Source organism: Amblyomma americanum, chromosome 2 (genome assembly GCF_052857255.1).
Source record: "Amblyomma americanum isolate KBUSLIRL-KWMA chromosome 2, ASM5285725v1, whole genome shotgun sequence".
NCBI classification, from domain to species: Eukaryota; Metazoa; Arthropoda; class Arachnida; order Ixodida; family Ixodidae; genus Amblyomma; species Amblyomma americanum.
Genome location: NC_135498.1, coordinates 61,362,124 through 61,374,432, shown reverse-complemented (window position 1 = coordinate 61,374,432; position 12,309 = coordinate 61,362,124). Strand labels below are relative to the sequence as shown.

At 49.9% G+C, this 12,309-nt stretch overlaps 1 protein-coding gene across 1 annotated transcript in view; it reads left to right on the top strand.

Moving 5' to 3' along the window:
• The first annotated feature begins 5,158 nt into the window (after nt 1-5,158).
• LOC144121319 (uncharacterized) overlaps nt 5,159-12,309 on the top strand; it is a 45,750-nt gene continuing 38,599 nt past the window's right edge. Inside the window, exon 1 of the mRNA XM_077654478.1 lies at nt 5,159-6,180. Coding sequence (XP_077510604.1) covers nt 5,740-6,180 — 441 coding nt within the window. The 5' untranslated portion in view covers nt 5,159-5,739. The remainder of the gene's footprint in view (nt 6,181-12,309) is intronic.

The window sequence follows — 12,309 nt, the reverse complement described above, 5'->3', positions numbered from 1 at the left end:
TTCCACATGTTCGTCCTCGGTGACATGCCGGATATATGCTACCTGCTGCGTCTCTGAGGCCTTACCTTGCAGACGCCGCGTAAACCGATCCCCCAATGTCGCCACAGACGAGGCTCGCTGCAGAACGGCCGTTGCGCGATACGTTACGAAAATTACGAGAACGGCAGATAGGGGAGCCACCCTGTCACGAATAAAGACCTCGTTTCGACCCCCCCCCCCCCCACCGGCGTCCTTCGTCTAGAAATAAAACCTCTCCCGGGGCGAGCTGCAGGGGCCAACTCATGGGGCAGGGAGGAGGAGTACATGGCAGACGACAGGCGAGCACCTAGGGCAGATTCGAGGCGTATAGAAGCGGCTCCTTCACGCTTTTAATCGCCGCCACGCCTGGCGTGCGTGTTCGCGTGATACATGGACGCGGACGGAGTTTTTTTTCCCCGGGCGCGATTCGGAGCGGAAAAAGATACGCCCGAAATGGAATGTAGCCGCGGCTGCTTCACGGAACGCGCAGCCCTGTCTATGATGAGCCGAATATTTGAGCGCGTGCCAAGCATGCGTTGCGTAGACATGCAATTGCTATACGCCGCGTCAGCGTATCAGTCTAATCGCAGCCGGTCGGCTGGGAAGAAATACGCGTCTGCGACTTTCTCGGAACTCCCGCGGCGGGAAGATATCCCGCCTAGCTGTATGGGAGCCAAACAGCTTATCAGTGTTACGAACTCACCGTTTTCTGCGGAATAGAAGGTGTGGTGGCGTAGATATGAAACAGGTCATCAGCCCGTGCGTTGTTCACTGCTACCATTGATTCCATAGGAATTAGCGCTCGAAAAAAAGATTAATTATGTATGCTCTCAGCGAGGGATGGAGTCTCGCAGACATTTTGCAGTGTGATTGTTAATCTTTTTTTTTTTCTGCAGTCGGCGTTGCTGAAAGGGGCACTAAGAGAAGATGGCAGCCGCCGGCAGCAAGCAACCCATATAATATGCTGCTGTGAGCAGGTTCTTTCGAACATCGACTAACCCTCAGGCAGACGATTCAAACGACTACTACGTAACTGTGACAAAGTTTCGGAATGTATGACCGTACGGTAGTTGCTTCGGTACACCACTACAGACGTTAAAATGGTGTTCTAGTGCACCAGCACACTGTTTGTTCAATCGAGAGCTGCTAGTATTCCTTTCTTTCTTTCTTTCTTTTTATAAATGGGTGCAATGCGTTGAACGTCTACGCGCACGAGCCAGCTATGTCAGTCCATCTGCAAGGGGACATGCAGCCCAACACAGAATGTTATCCAGACGGGCTTGGAAGTAGCTCACCTGGACAGCACTCCAGGTTCAAGGTCACACTGGGTGACAACTGAGTCCATGACTTCTGGAGCGTACATTGTATGCAAGACCACTTGTACGCCCCGTCTAGCGATTCCACCAACATGGCCGCGTTGGTACAGGTATCCATGTTTTCTATGTAAGCTTGGAAGAGGAGGAAATTGAAAAAAGTAGCAGACGAAGTAGAAGAAGCTATCTTCATTTGCAGTTCAGAGAAAACAGTTTTTGGAGGTCCCTCTTTCGAGGTTAGGACTCCCTCTGTCTATTCCAGTTATTCTTTCGTTCATCTTTGGCACTAGGCGCGAACAAACACAGACCACAATGAAGGAAACGGGACGGGTCCCGTTTCCTTCCTTGTGTTCTGTGTGTGCTCGCGCCTAGTACCAAAGATGAATTGTGACCAACTCGCCCAAGAAGACGTTCTTTTATTCTTTCGTTCGGTGCGAGCGCAACGGGATTCCCGTTAAGCAGTGTCTGCGGCTACCTTCATGATTACATAAGTGCAACTGATCGATTACCTTGTTAGCTGTATACAAAATTTTGTCGCATGTCCAAAATTGCTCGATTCTATTCCTGGTAATTCATACTTCTTTAATTCATTTGACTTTTTCAATTTTTATCTTGATTTAGTCTTCTCACGCCTATTTTTCCCCGCGCAAATACCTCATTGGGATTATCTACTGAACCTTGGCCAATCCCCCTGCGTGGGTATGTGCCATGCTTACTAAGGAGAAGAAGAAGAAGAAAATATAGTGGTAACTCCCTTATTAAGAGATTAAGAGAAGCTCGACAAATAATGAAATGTAATGGGGGCTACCTTAACTGGACCATCCGTGCTGTGTTTTAACTATGCACGCAGTAGCGTAGCCGAGACGTAGCATGGATTAGTCTCGAAATGTTTTTATCAGTTACAGTGACCGCTGACAAACGAGAGAAGATAGAATGTAGAGGAGAGGAAGGGTCATCAGCCCTCGAATGAGACGGAGGGTCTTTGAAGATACGGGGCATATGCTTCTGCGCGACTAGCAGTACGTACGACGTATCATATCAGTACGCCTGTTATGATCACTGGTTCCACTGTTTTGTTGGTTTCTAGCGGGAAAGAGTGGTTCTTTTCGTATTCGCTCGCAGAACGCGCTCGGTGTACCTACATTTCGGCTCCTATAATACTGCTTTATGCATACACTTCTGGTTTTCCTCAGACGCCTATCGCTATTTCTATTCCATGTCCCTTCGACACCCTATATTTATTCTTTTTTTTTTCTCAGCGTTCCTAGTCTTATTTTTGAGCCTTGACCATCTTGGGGAGCATTTTCTGTTTAGTACACCTCATCAAAGACCCAAAGTCTTAGGTTCGGCCTTTTTGATTACATACCAACTTTCAGACCAATGGATGGCATTCGATACTCATCGACAGCAATGCTGCCACCCCCACCCCCCTCGCGTCTTTCTAGAGATGGTTTTTCAGCTTACGAACAAAATTTGCAAACCAAACCACTCTTCAATGTCTTCAAGACGCAAAGACAGCAATTATGCTCTAGTCACTGGCCGAATGAATGAATGAATGAATGAATGAATGAATGAATGAATGCGGAAAATCACGTTCAAACCGACCATAAAGTTAACGAATACAAGACTGACGATAGGTTAATTCTTATTTCCCTTTTTCTCCTTCTTGGGACTTAAAGGTTTTACGGAAACTCGAGAGAGGTCAAAGACAAATTATTTATTAGCAAGAAATATGTACAAAGTTTTAACAACGACTTCCAATTGTCGAACTTTCTGGCCGCCCCGCAGACCCTCTCCGCGGCTTCTCGAGCGAGCGTGGGGTCTGCCCACCGAGCTCCAGAAAAGTCGACACCTGAAAAGCAGTGCGGTGGCAATAAAAAGCGGGAAAGTATCCGCCACCTCTCCACACATAAAAGTAGAAGAGATAAACTTGAGCTCCCCCTGACATCAGTTTGGGGCTTTCCAATTCGTCAAAAGTGCTGTCAGGGTTTCTCGCTCACCTCCGTACGGTTACCTTCGGATTGCGTAACATCGCGTATCATACGGGCAACCGCTCACAAAGACCGACGCGGTGACACCTCCGCCGCGCTCAATAACAGCCTATGCGGTCGTTCAGTCACTGTCATGCCCGTGCACGACGTGTTGCTCACTGTAAACATGCTAGAAGAAACGCTGCACATCGCCGTATAGGGCGAAAAATAAGGTCTAGCGTTCTGTCCAACTCGCGGACCATCGCAACAATAAACAATAACACGCACAAAACGGAACGGCGCGTCGAACCTTACAAGTGCCATTCTCCACTGTCCCCATCGTTTCGCAAAAAGCTTCGGCACTCTCCTGCTAACGTTTCTACGCGCCCACAACAAACAGTACCTCTCTGCGTGCTTCCCATCTAATCGCTTCACATGCTTAAGTAAAAATGGGCGAATCCCTTCGCAACCGATTCTGTCACCGCAGTTTTAACAAAATGGCTTCGAAGCATCGTAGGACTCTTCGTTCGCAGCCGAAGTATTTCTCTCACGATAACTTCCCCGAAATTGAGTTCAGAGAACCTTCAAATGCAGTTATTCAGAGCGGGAGCGTGCTCCAGATTTGAAACAAGCTCTATTTATTTCATCCGAAGGTGTCGCCATGTGTGTTCGCGGTCAAAGGAACGGTTGAATCTGCTTACCGGAACGTCCTTCACCGGTGTATACGCGTTTCGTGGACGTCTCAGGACAGGGATATCATATTGCACACAGCCTGCAGCACAGTTGAATGCAGTAACATGCAATTAAAATTACGATATATAATACACTTCAACGTTATACGTATGGGCAGCAGATTTGTCAACTGCTGTGAGGAAGCAGGCCAGACAACCACTGACATTGTCATGCGAAAGCTTGGCGGAGTTAAACATCTCACAGAACATCTACTGTATCTGCGTTAAATGTAAACTTTAAAACTTTAATCTCCGACATTAACTCTGCGTTTTCTCGCCGTAGCATTTAGCCAGCGCGTGTATTCATTACGAATCTCGAATGTCTTCGTGTCTTATATTTCAGGCGAATTTCGCTTGTCTCAATCTTCATCATGAACATTATACGTGATATATGTTCTGCATGTGGAATTTTTATAATGGCACTTTTCAACCTTCCCTGCCGATCGGGTCTTAAAACCCTTAGTATGTTTATACTGCCTACGGAACAAGCCTATGATGACTGGAACGGTGCTGAAACGACCGTTATCGTGGCACAAAGCGAATCCCTGTAATGGGCGCGATGAAAGCTATATTGCTGCCATTACAACCCCTATCATTCACCGACTCTTCTACAGGCCAACAACGAGTCGACAGGCATCACGACGCGCTTCCAGAACCACGGCTAGCAACCGATTCATCATCGGTACTCATGCAGTCCTAAAGCTTGCACAATCTTAATAAGGCGCTGAGCCTTCCACCATCGCCGATTAAATTACACCGTTTGCGCAACGTCGCGCGTCTGAATGCGCACCGACGGGTGTGAGCAGCACGCGCACGCTTCGGCGCTACCCGGGCGAAGAATATGCATGAGAGGTGGACCATTAAAGACGGCACATCCTCAACTACTCCCAAGACGCGGCACGCGCCCATACGGCGTGGTCCGGCCGAGAGCCCGCGAGCGCGCCCGAGAGAAGCATAAACACGGGCGAGCTACAGGAAGAAGAGGATGAGGGGAGAGAGAGGCATGCAGATCGAGCGGCCGCGAATTGCTAAGATTGCCCCATCCTCCTCTGAGAAACTGTTGCGCGGCCTCCGCTAGCCTTCGGTGCAATTGGCGGGGAGAGCGCCGAGCCCTTCGAAGAGACGCGCACTCTCCGGCCAGCGTACGCGAAGAGCGCGCTTCTGCTACGTCAGTGCATCGCGGCCTCTTCCAAAGAGGAGAGAGCGGCGGCATCGGGCCGCGAAGTCAACGGCGGCGCAACTTCTACGACACGACGAGCGCGGAGCGTCCTTTCTCCTCGCCCCTATCCGCCCTCTCTCCCTCATTCTCTTCCACTCCGCCGCCCACGGTCCCTGGCGGGACGCCACACCAACAGAGGGTAGAGTGGTGGCGGATGGGGGACCCGGTCTCCGTGACGGCAATATTTACGCTCGCAACCAGCTGAGCGGCGGGGATTTAAAATAACCGCCAACCCTCCTTTCACTCGCCACCGCCGAAGACGACGCGCTTCTCTCGAATCGGAGCGACGGACGTATAGAGACAGACAGCTGGTCGCGCGCACTTAACGCACCCCTCGCCTGGCACTCATCTGGTGTCCTTGGCCCACACCGCCAACCGACGGGAGAGCTCTTCGGACACACGGCCCGGGGCCCAGACGGGCACTTCTTCTGCAAGGACTTCTTCGACAAGGCGAAGACGCAGTGGTGCTGCGATTGAGTGAAGCAGTGATGATGACTCCTCGGTGTTCTACCGCACCCGGGATGTGCCGTCCTCAGGCAGTCCTCTTGTTCCTCCTGGTCGGCTTGTCCCTGGGGCTGTCGCTGTTCCCTCCGCCCGCGGACGCGGCGGCTGCGGCTTCGCCCCAGGACGAGAAGGATGCTCAGCGCCAGGCGGTGACGTTCGCGCGATGGTCTCGCGCAACCAACACACGTCAGCGTCTGTCGGCGGCTCTTGAGGGCGACCAGCCGGTGTTCCTGGAGGCCGACGTGGTGCTGACCGGAGGGCTGCCCGTGCTTGAGCCGCCGCCCGGCTACCTGTGGGATGTGACGCTCAACGAGCTCCTCTACCAGGCCACCGAGAAGCCCAAGAGGGTGACGCTCAAGCTAAACCTCAGGAGTACCGAGGTGCTGCCCCAGGCGTTCGGAGTGCTCATGGTGGCCTTGACCGAGGTCAGAGCTCATCTCTTCTTTCCCTGAGCAGGGCTATTTTCTTTGCCCCCTTCTGTTTAATACCGTGGACAAACGTCTCCAGGAAGTCCAGAAAATAACCTAGCCGCGTAGGTGTCATGTTTTTCAGCGATCACACCATTTACCCTCGAAAAATCGGAGCACGTGTGTACGGCTTCCTCCTCCGTAACTTTGGTCCCCGGGACACTGGCTAATAACGGGGATATCGGCTTCGGATGCCGCTTACGCGTCCTGGAGACTTTTGTCCTGATAATGCATTGTGTTTTTTTTCTTTTTTTCGCTTATGGTACAGTTTCTGGGCCTTCTCTTAGTCTCTGGAAAATACGATGCGAAAACTGGGTGAATCAGTTCCCTATGCCGGGCCTCGCTCGTACGTTTGCAGGTCGTCAAGCTGTGGCCATCGACACTGTGTCACAAATAATGCAAATAATGAAAGTGGTTGCAGAGCGCTCATATTTCGCGACATAATTTTGCGAATTACTCAATAAATTACGTCAAAGAGCACAATGCACCCCCTCATTGCCTCTTCTGTGGATGTATCCCGTACTGCAGTTTTCGGTTAATATTATTCTTCACATTTTTGCATATGTACACTGATATAATGCAATATGTTTGGGAAAAATCCGGCAAACGTTTCTATATTTGCATCGGTCAAACTTGTTTTAGACATATCACTGTCATGCGAGAACAGTCGTGTTTTAGCGCATTTTAATCGCGCTAAAATAAGCAATGCTCAGAGACGTGCGTAGATAGATGCAGCGATAAACGTTACCTTGGCGAAGCTCCGTCGTAAATCACGCTCATGCCAGCGACTGTGGCAGCCAACGGAGGAAAGCAACTTGGCATGGCTTGAAGGAGAAATTCTTGACGTAAAGGAACAACAGAGACCATGCACCGAAGTCGCCTACCGGCAAGCATGCTTACCTGAGCTTCAGCCTTCCACGCACCGGACTAAGTTGGATGCATCACTTAATACATCTATACTAACGAAACAGTGCATTGCAGTCTCGACCCAGTGCGATACACTCAGTCGCTAATGGCGCTTCTACCCTATTCCGTAAAGGACGTCCTCTCTAGCGAACAGCTGGCCTTTATTGTGGACCCCTGCAGTTTAATTTCCTAATGCGATTAAGCGTCTCAACAAAAAAAAAAAAATCCGAGGAAACACCATTCCGTACAAGTCCAGCCGTTTTCCTGTTCACCTTCAGCCACTCAGCTGCCATTGCTGCCACGAGCTACAAATAGACCCTCTTTCAATCCCAGAGTTTAACCGCGATGAATAGCTCTTATCGGAAGTTCACAGTGGCCCACACAGAACTCTGAGATCCTTGAACTTAAATATCTATGCATCGACATTACTGCTGTCAGCACGATGACAGAATGAGAATGAGATTAGGCCTGGGAAGATAAACTGCGCCGCCATTGATAGCGGAACGACGCGGGCAGTTCCGGCCAGAGACCAGCAGAGGATCTCATTGAAACAAGCCAGCTCTGCCAAGATTAATCACCACCCGTCCGCGCGTTCCTTTGCGGCAGCCGTAATGAACCGGCTTCTCCGGGATATTCCGGTTCACGCGGGCTCACCCTCGCGAAGATGCGTCCTCCTTTTCGCACCTACTCCGCCAAGAACTGCTGCTAACCGAAGGAGGAGTCAGTCGCCAAGGTCACCCGCAATTGGCAGGTATTTAGACTCCGTCCCGTGTCATACGCCGCGGGCCGCGTTCACGGCAACTAGGTTAAAGGCTCGTTGAAGCCAACACATGGCCCCCGTGGCCGATCGAGGCCACTCTGAGCAACACCTCCCCACCCGTTCTCCCCTCGGATGTTTATTTTTTTACTGCCGCCCCCCTTTTAGGGCCCGTGATGTCTGGTCCGCGCGCGTGCGTGCGCCATGTTTCAAAACACCGCCGCGCGCGTCGTCATCGTCGTCCTCTTCACGAGTGGGCGAGTAGCCGCGCGCCGCAAAAGGGGCTCTTCTCGCCACTTCTCCAATTGCCATCAAAGGGGAGGAAGCCGTGTCGGGCAATTAGCCACGCGCTTCTCCCTGCCTCCTCCCCTCTCCACCACTCAGCTCTTCCACACTAATTACGTACGCCTGCTCGCCGGCCTGCCTCGTAGGGGGTCTTCTTCTTCGGCAGCGGCTGAGCTGGAGACACGGCACAAGACCACTGTGTGTAGGGCGAGGCCATGATGCCGCCGAGCGTGGTTGATGGTCTTTTTCCTGCCGCGCGGCCCTTCAGCGGACGCTGGGCCGAAGCGAGACTCTCTCTCTCTTCAAAACTGCCTTTTCCTCTTCCTCCCGTGACTCACAACAAGATGCGCCGCGCAGTCTCGACGCAGCGCAAAAACCGAAGCTCGCGTGTACACACGTGTTTGCAAAACTCGAGTCTCGTCAACGTGAAGCCAGACGCGCAGCGCGCATCTTGCGTCTGGGGCTGTCGAGAGATGATGCGCCGGTGTCAGCGCGCGGAGTGGGGGCTGCAGCGCGCGCCTGCCGGAAGGCGGGAAAGCTGATACGCTTTTCGTGCTGACGCTGCTGCCGCCACGCCGCGCCGCCACATTGCGATACATACGCGGGGCTGCGAGCGGCGCGGCGCTCTTTGCATTGCATGGCGCGTAGAGCTCATTGACACATGCGCACTCCACTCGGGGCATACTCGCTCCCAGCCTGCGCGACAGGGATCCTTGTCGCTCGCGCCGCCGTACATGTGCGCTGGATTTGGAGGCGCTGCGTTCGCTGGGTTGTCGGTGAGCGAAGGGGCCGTATAGCGAAAGCTTCTTGGTGCGAACTTCCAGTTTGTTCGAAGCGACGCTTTGGTCCTGTCAACACCACGTGCATCATGGAGAGCCCTGTAGTAAGGACGCCACGTTGTTCGAACAAATTTTCTGGTTTTCTTCGACTTCACATTATCGTGATTCGACTTTACTATTATATCATTTGATTGGTATTCCGGGACTGAACATACCCGAAGCCCGTACATCCATAGTTAAAAGTTAATGGAACACAATATTACGGAGAACAACTTAATTATCAGTTTGAGAATGATACATTGCAGTATTAGATACACAGTGGTTGGACATAAATGCAAAAAAAAAAAAGATTATTTAGCCAAAGTTGCTTTCCACGAATTAATGACGATGAGTGCACAGCTCGGGCTCCACGTTTTCGGGTACAACACAAACACCACCCGATATTTTCAGCATTATGGAAAACAATCTAATTATTAGTTTGAGAATTACACATTGCCGCATTAGATACCAATTGGTTTGACTTAAATGCAAAAATAAATTACGTTAATGAGATAGTCATTTTCCACATACTAATGACGGCGAGTGCACAGTTCGGGCTCTTCGTTTTCGGGTACAACTCAAACGCCGCTCGATATTTTCAGCACGGAGGTGAAGGTTAGGTCGGACCAGCTTTCCAACAAAGAATGAATGCATTGTTGGAAGAAAAAAAAGAACAAATCTAGCAGATTTATCTACTTTTGACAAGGCATTTAAACAGAACATAACGAAAAACAGAGAGAGAGGTGGGTGAGTCGCAGCACATGTTAGCTGCAAATGCGATAGAATTTCCATCACACGTTTTTAATTAATTTATTTATTCGTTACAACTAACGGCCCTCACAGGGAGGGTATTACATTAGTAGGGTTTTTTATGTGCTCACCTAAGGCCTGCTTATTCATGCGACACGAAAATGCGGCTAGGAGATGGCACCTCAGACGCTTCGCACAGAAAGTGTTTTTGCGGGAAAATCACGTATACTGTACAGACATTTCGCCAAACTAATCGTGTTGCACAAGCAGCCGGGTGGCTTACCAGCGCCGTGCGCACACGAGGTGCACTCATCTGTGAGCGTCACACGTTTGATATTCGGATGCAATCTTTCAAGTTCAGTTTCCGCAATGCCATCGAAGCGTGAACATCTCTCCGATAAAGAAATCGGCGGAAGGAAGCGAACGCGTTTGCGCGCTGAACTCAAGACGACACCCTTCACAGAATGACTAAAGCCCCTCCATGACGTTTTCTTCCGACCAGGTTAAAGCGGTAGCGGCAATAGAGGGGTTTTAAGAATGACAGGAGCATATACAGGAACACTAGATGACAGAGCTGGGAGGTTCACGGTCGAGACTGCTATCAAGTATCGGCCATGAACAACACTAATTTAATTTTTTTTTTCAATATGGCTCAGCACGCATCACGTGTCCAGGTTAAGTGTACAGTCTAGTGCGATTTGAACGTTATCACATTCGTTCCGGCTAAGAGGGGCCAACAAAATTTCCCAGTCGTGACGATCACTTATTCCGCAACAAACATGACGGGCAGGATAGAAGGATTCTTCCGCTAGCTAAACTCGTGTATTCTTTGAAGTTACCCTGTGAAAATAAACCGTGTTAGAGAAATTTCCGTGCAGGTTAAGCCGGAAGTGATCACCTTCAAATCGCGTTAGACTGTACATCTGCCTACGTGCTTTCGTTTACGACTACTAATCGCGCCAACAATCACGTGCAATGCGTGATGTACTATCGGTAAGTATGAAACGCAAATATGCGAGCGCGTGCACCTAGCAAAGTTGTAGTTATAGTTTTAATTTTCATGCTCCGGATTTCCTGACACTGCCTGCCCTAAGTAGGTGTATTCCCATACCACTTCCAACGTTTCGCTGCCTATTGTAAACTGCTGTAACTGCATGATGTTGCCTCCCGTGGCTGCGGAACATTATTTTAGTTTTCTGCGTGTTAATCAGAACACAATACACCCATAATAGGAGAAGTGCCAACCAGCTTACGTTCGCACGTAGACTGTACAGAGCTATTTAGGCAGCGCTGGAACAGATAGTATGAACGAAAGGATTTAGGTACGGATGAGAGCTGCAAAGAATTAAAAAAAAAAGATGCGAACATTCTGCTGTCGCTCAATGTCACGATTTACTCAATACGCATAAACGTTGTAAAATTTTCCCGCTCGCTTTCCACAAGTTACGTGATGTTTATTCTGTATTAGGTCGGCAGCAGTGCGGATTCTCATAACGTTGTTGGCTAAATCATACAAGAACCGCGGAACGACTTTTGAGCAAACCCTTAACGGCTACTGATCCGGAGTTCCCGGGTTCGAACCCGACCGCGGAGGCTGCGTTTTTATGGAGGCAAAACGCTAAGGCGCCCGTGTGCTGTGCGATGTCAGTGCACGTTAAAGATCCCCAGGTGGTCGAAATTATTCCGGAGCCCTCCACTACGGCACCTCTTTCTTCCTTTCTTCTTTCACTCCCTCTCTTATCCCTTCCCTTACGGCGCGGTTCAGGTGTCCAACGATATATGAGACATATACTGTGCCATTTCCTTTCTCTAAAACCAATTATTATTATTATTATTATTATTATTATTATTATTATTATTATTATTATTATTATTATTATTATTATTATCAACCCTTAACCATCCGTTACCACAGCTGAACCTCAATAACGAAGTTGAAGGGGCTCGGCAATTACCTCGCTATAACCGTAGCTTTTTTATAACCCATGTTGACTGTTCTTCCAAGCAAAATCATCATTGCTTCATTCTATACATCATTTCGTTATAACAATGTTCGACTGTATTGAGGAATACAAAAGGTCGTCAGGTCCCTTTGAGTGCATCTGCCAACGTCTTTTACATTAGAACCCTTTCCACGATAGAAACGTTGATCCACGCTATCGAACCGTTCGTGCTCCCCTTTCGATTCCTTGACGGCTAACTGCGGCTGTTTTCACGCGCGGATGCTCGCCACTTTCTCGCAGACAAGAAAAGAATTCCCCGAAGTAACAAAAACACCAAAAAAATGGAACGAAGCGAACGCATCCTCTCAAGCCACTCGCGTTGGAAAAGGGCCAAATCGAAGGCCGTGATCTTGAGCGCTGTTCGAGCGGCGCTATTGCACCAACAGAGATGCCGCCACAACCAGCAGAGGCCACCTTGCTTAAGGCTTGGCTCAGGTCCAGCCCATGGAGCTATAGAGACAAGAATCGTCCACAGGCGGCCTCTCAATGCTCGCGCGCGTGTTCGGTTAGATACAGGCAAACTGCGCGAAGTGAATGACGGGTTTGAAAGGCGGTGCGCCAAGCTTGA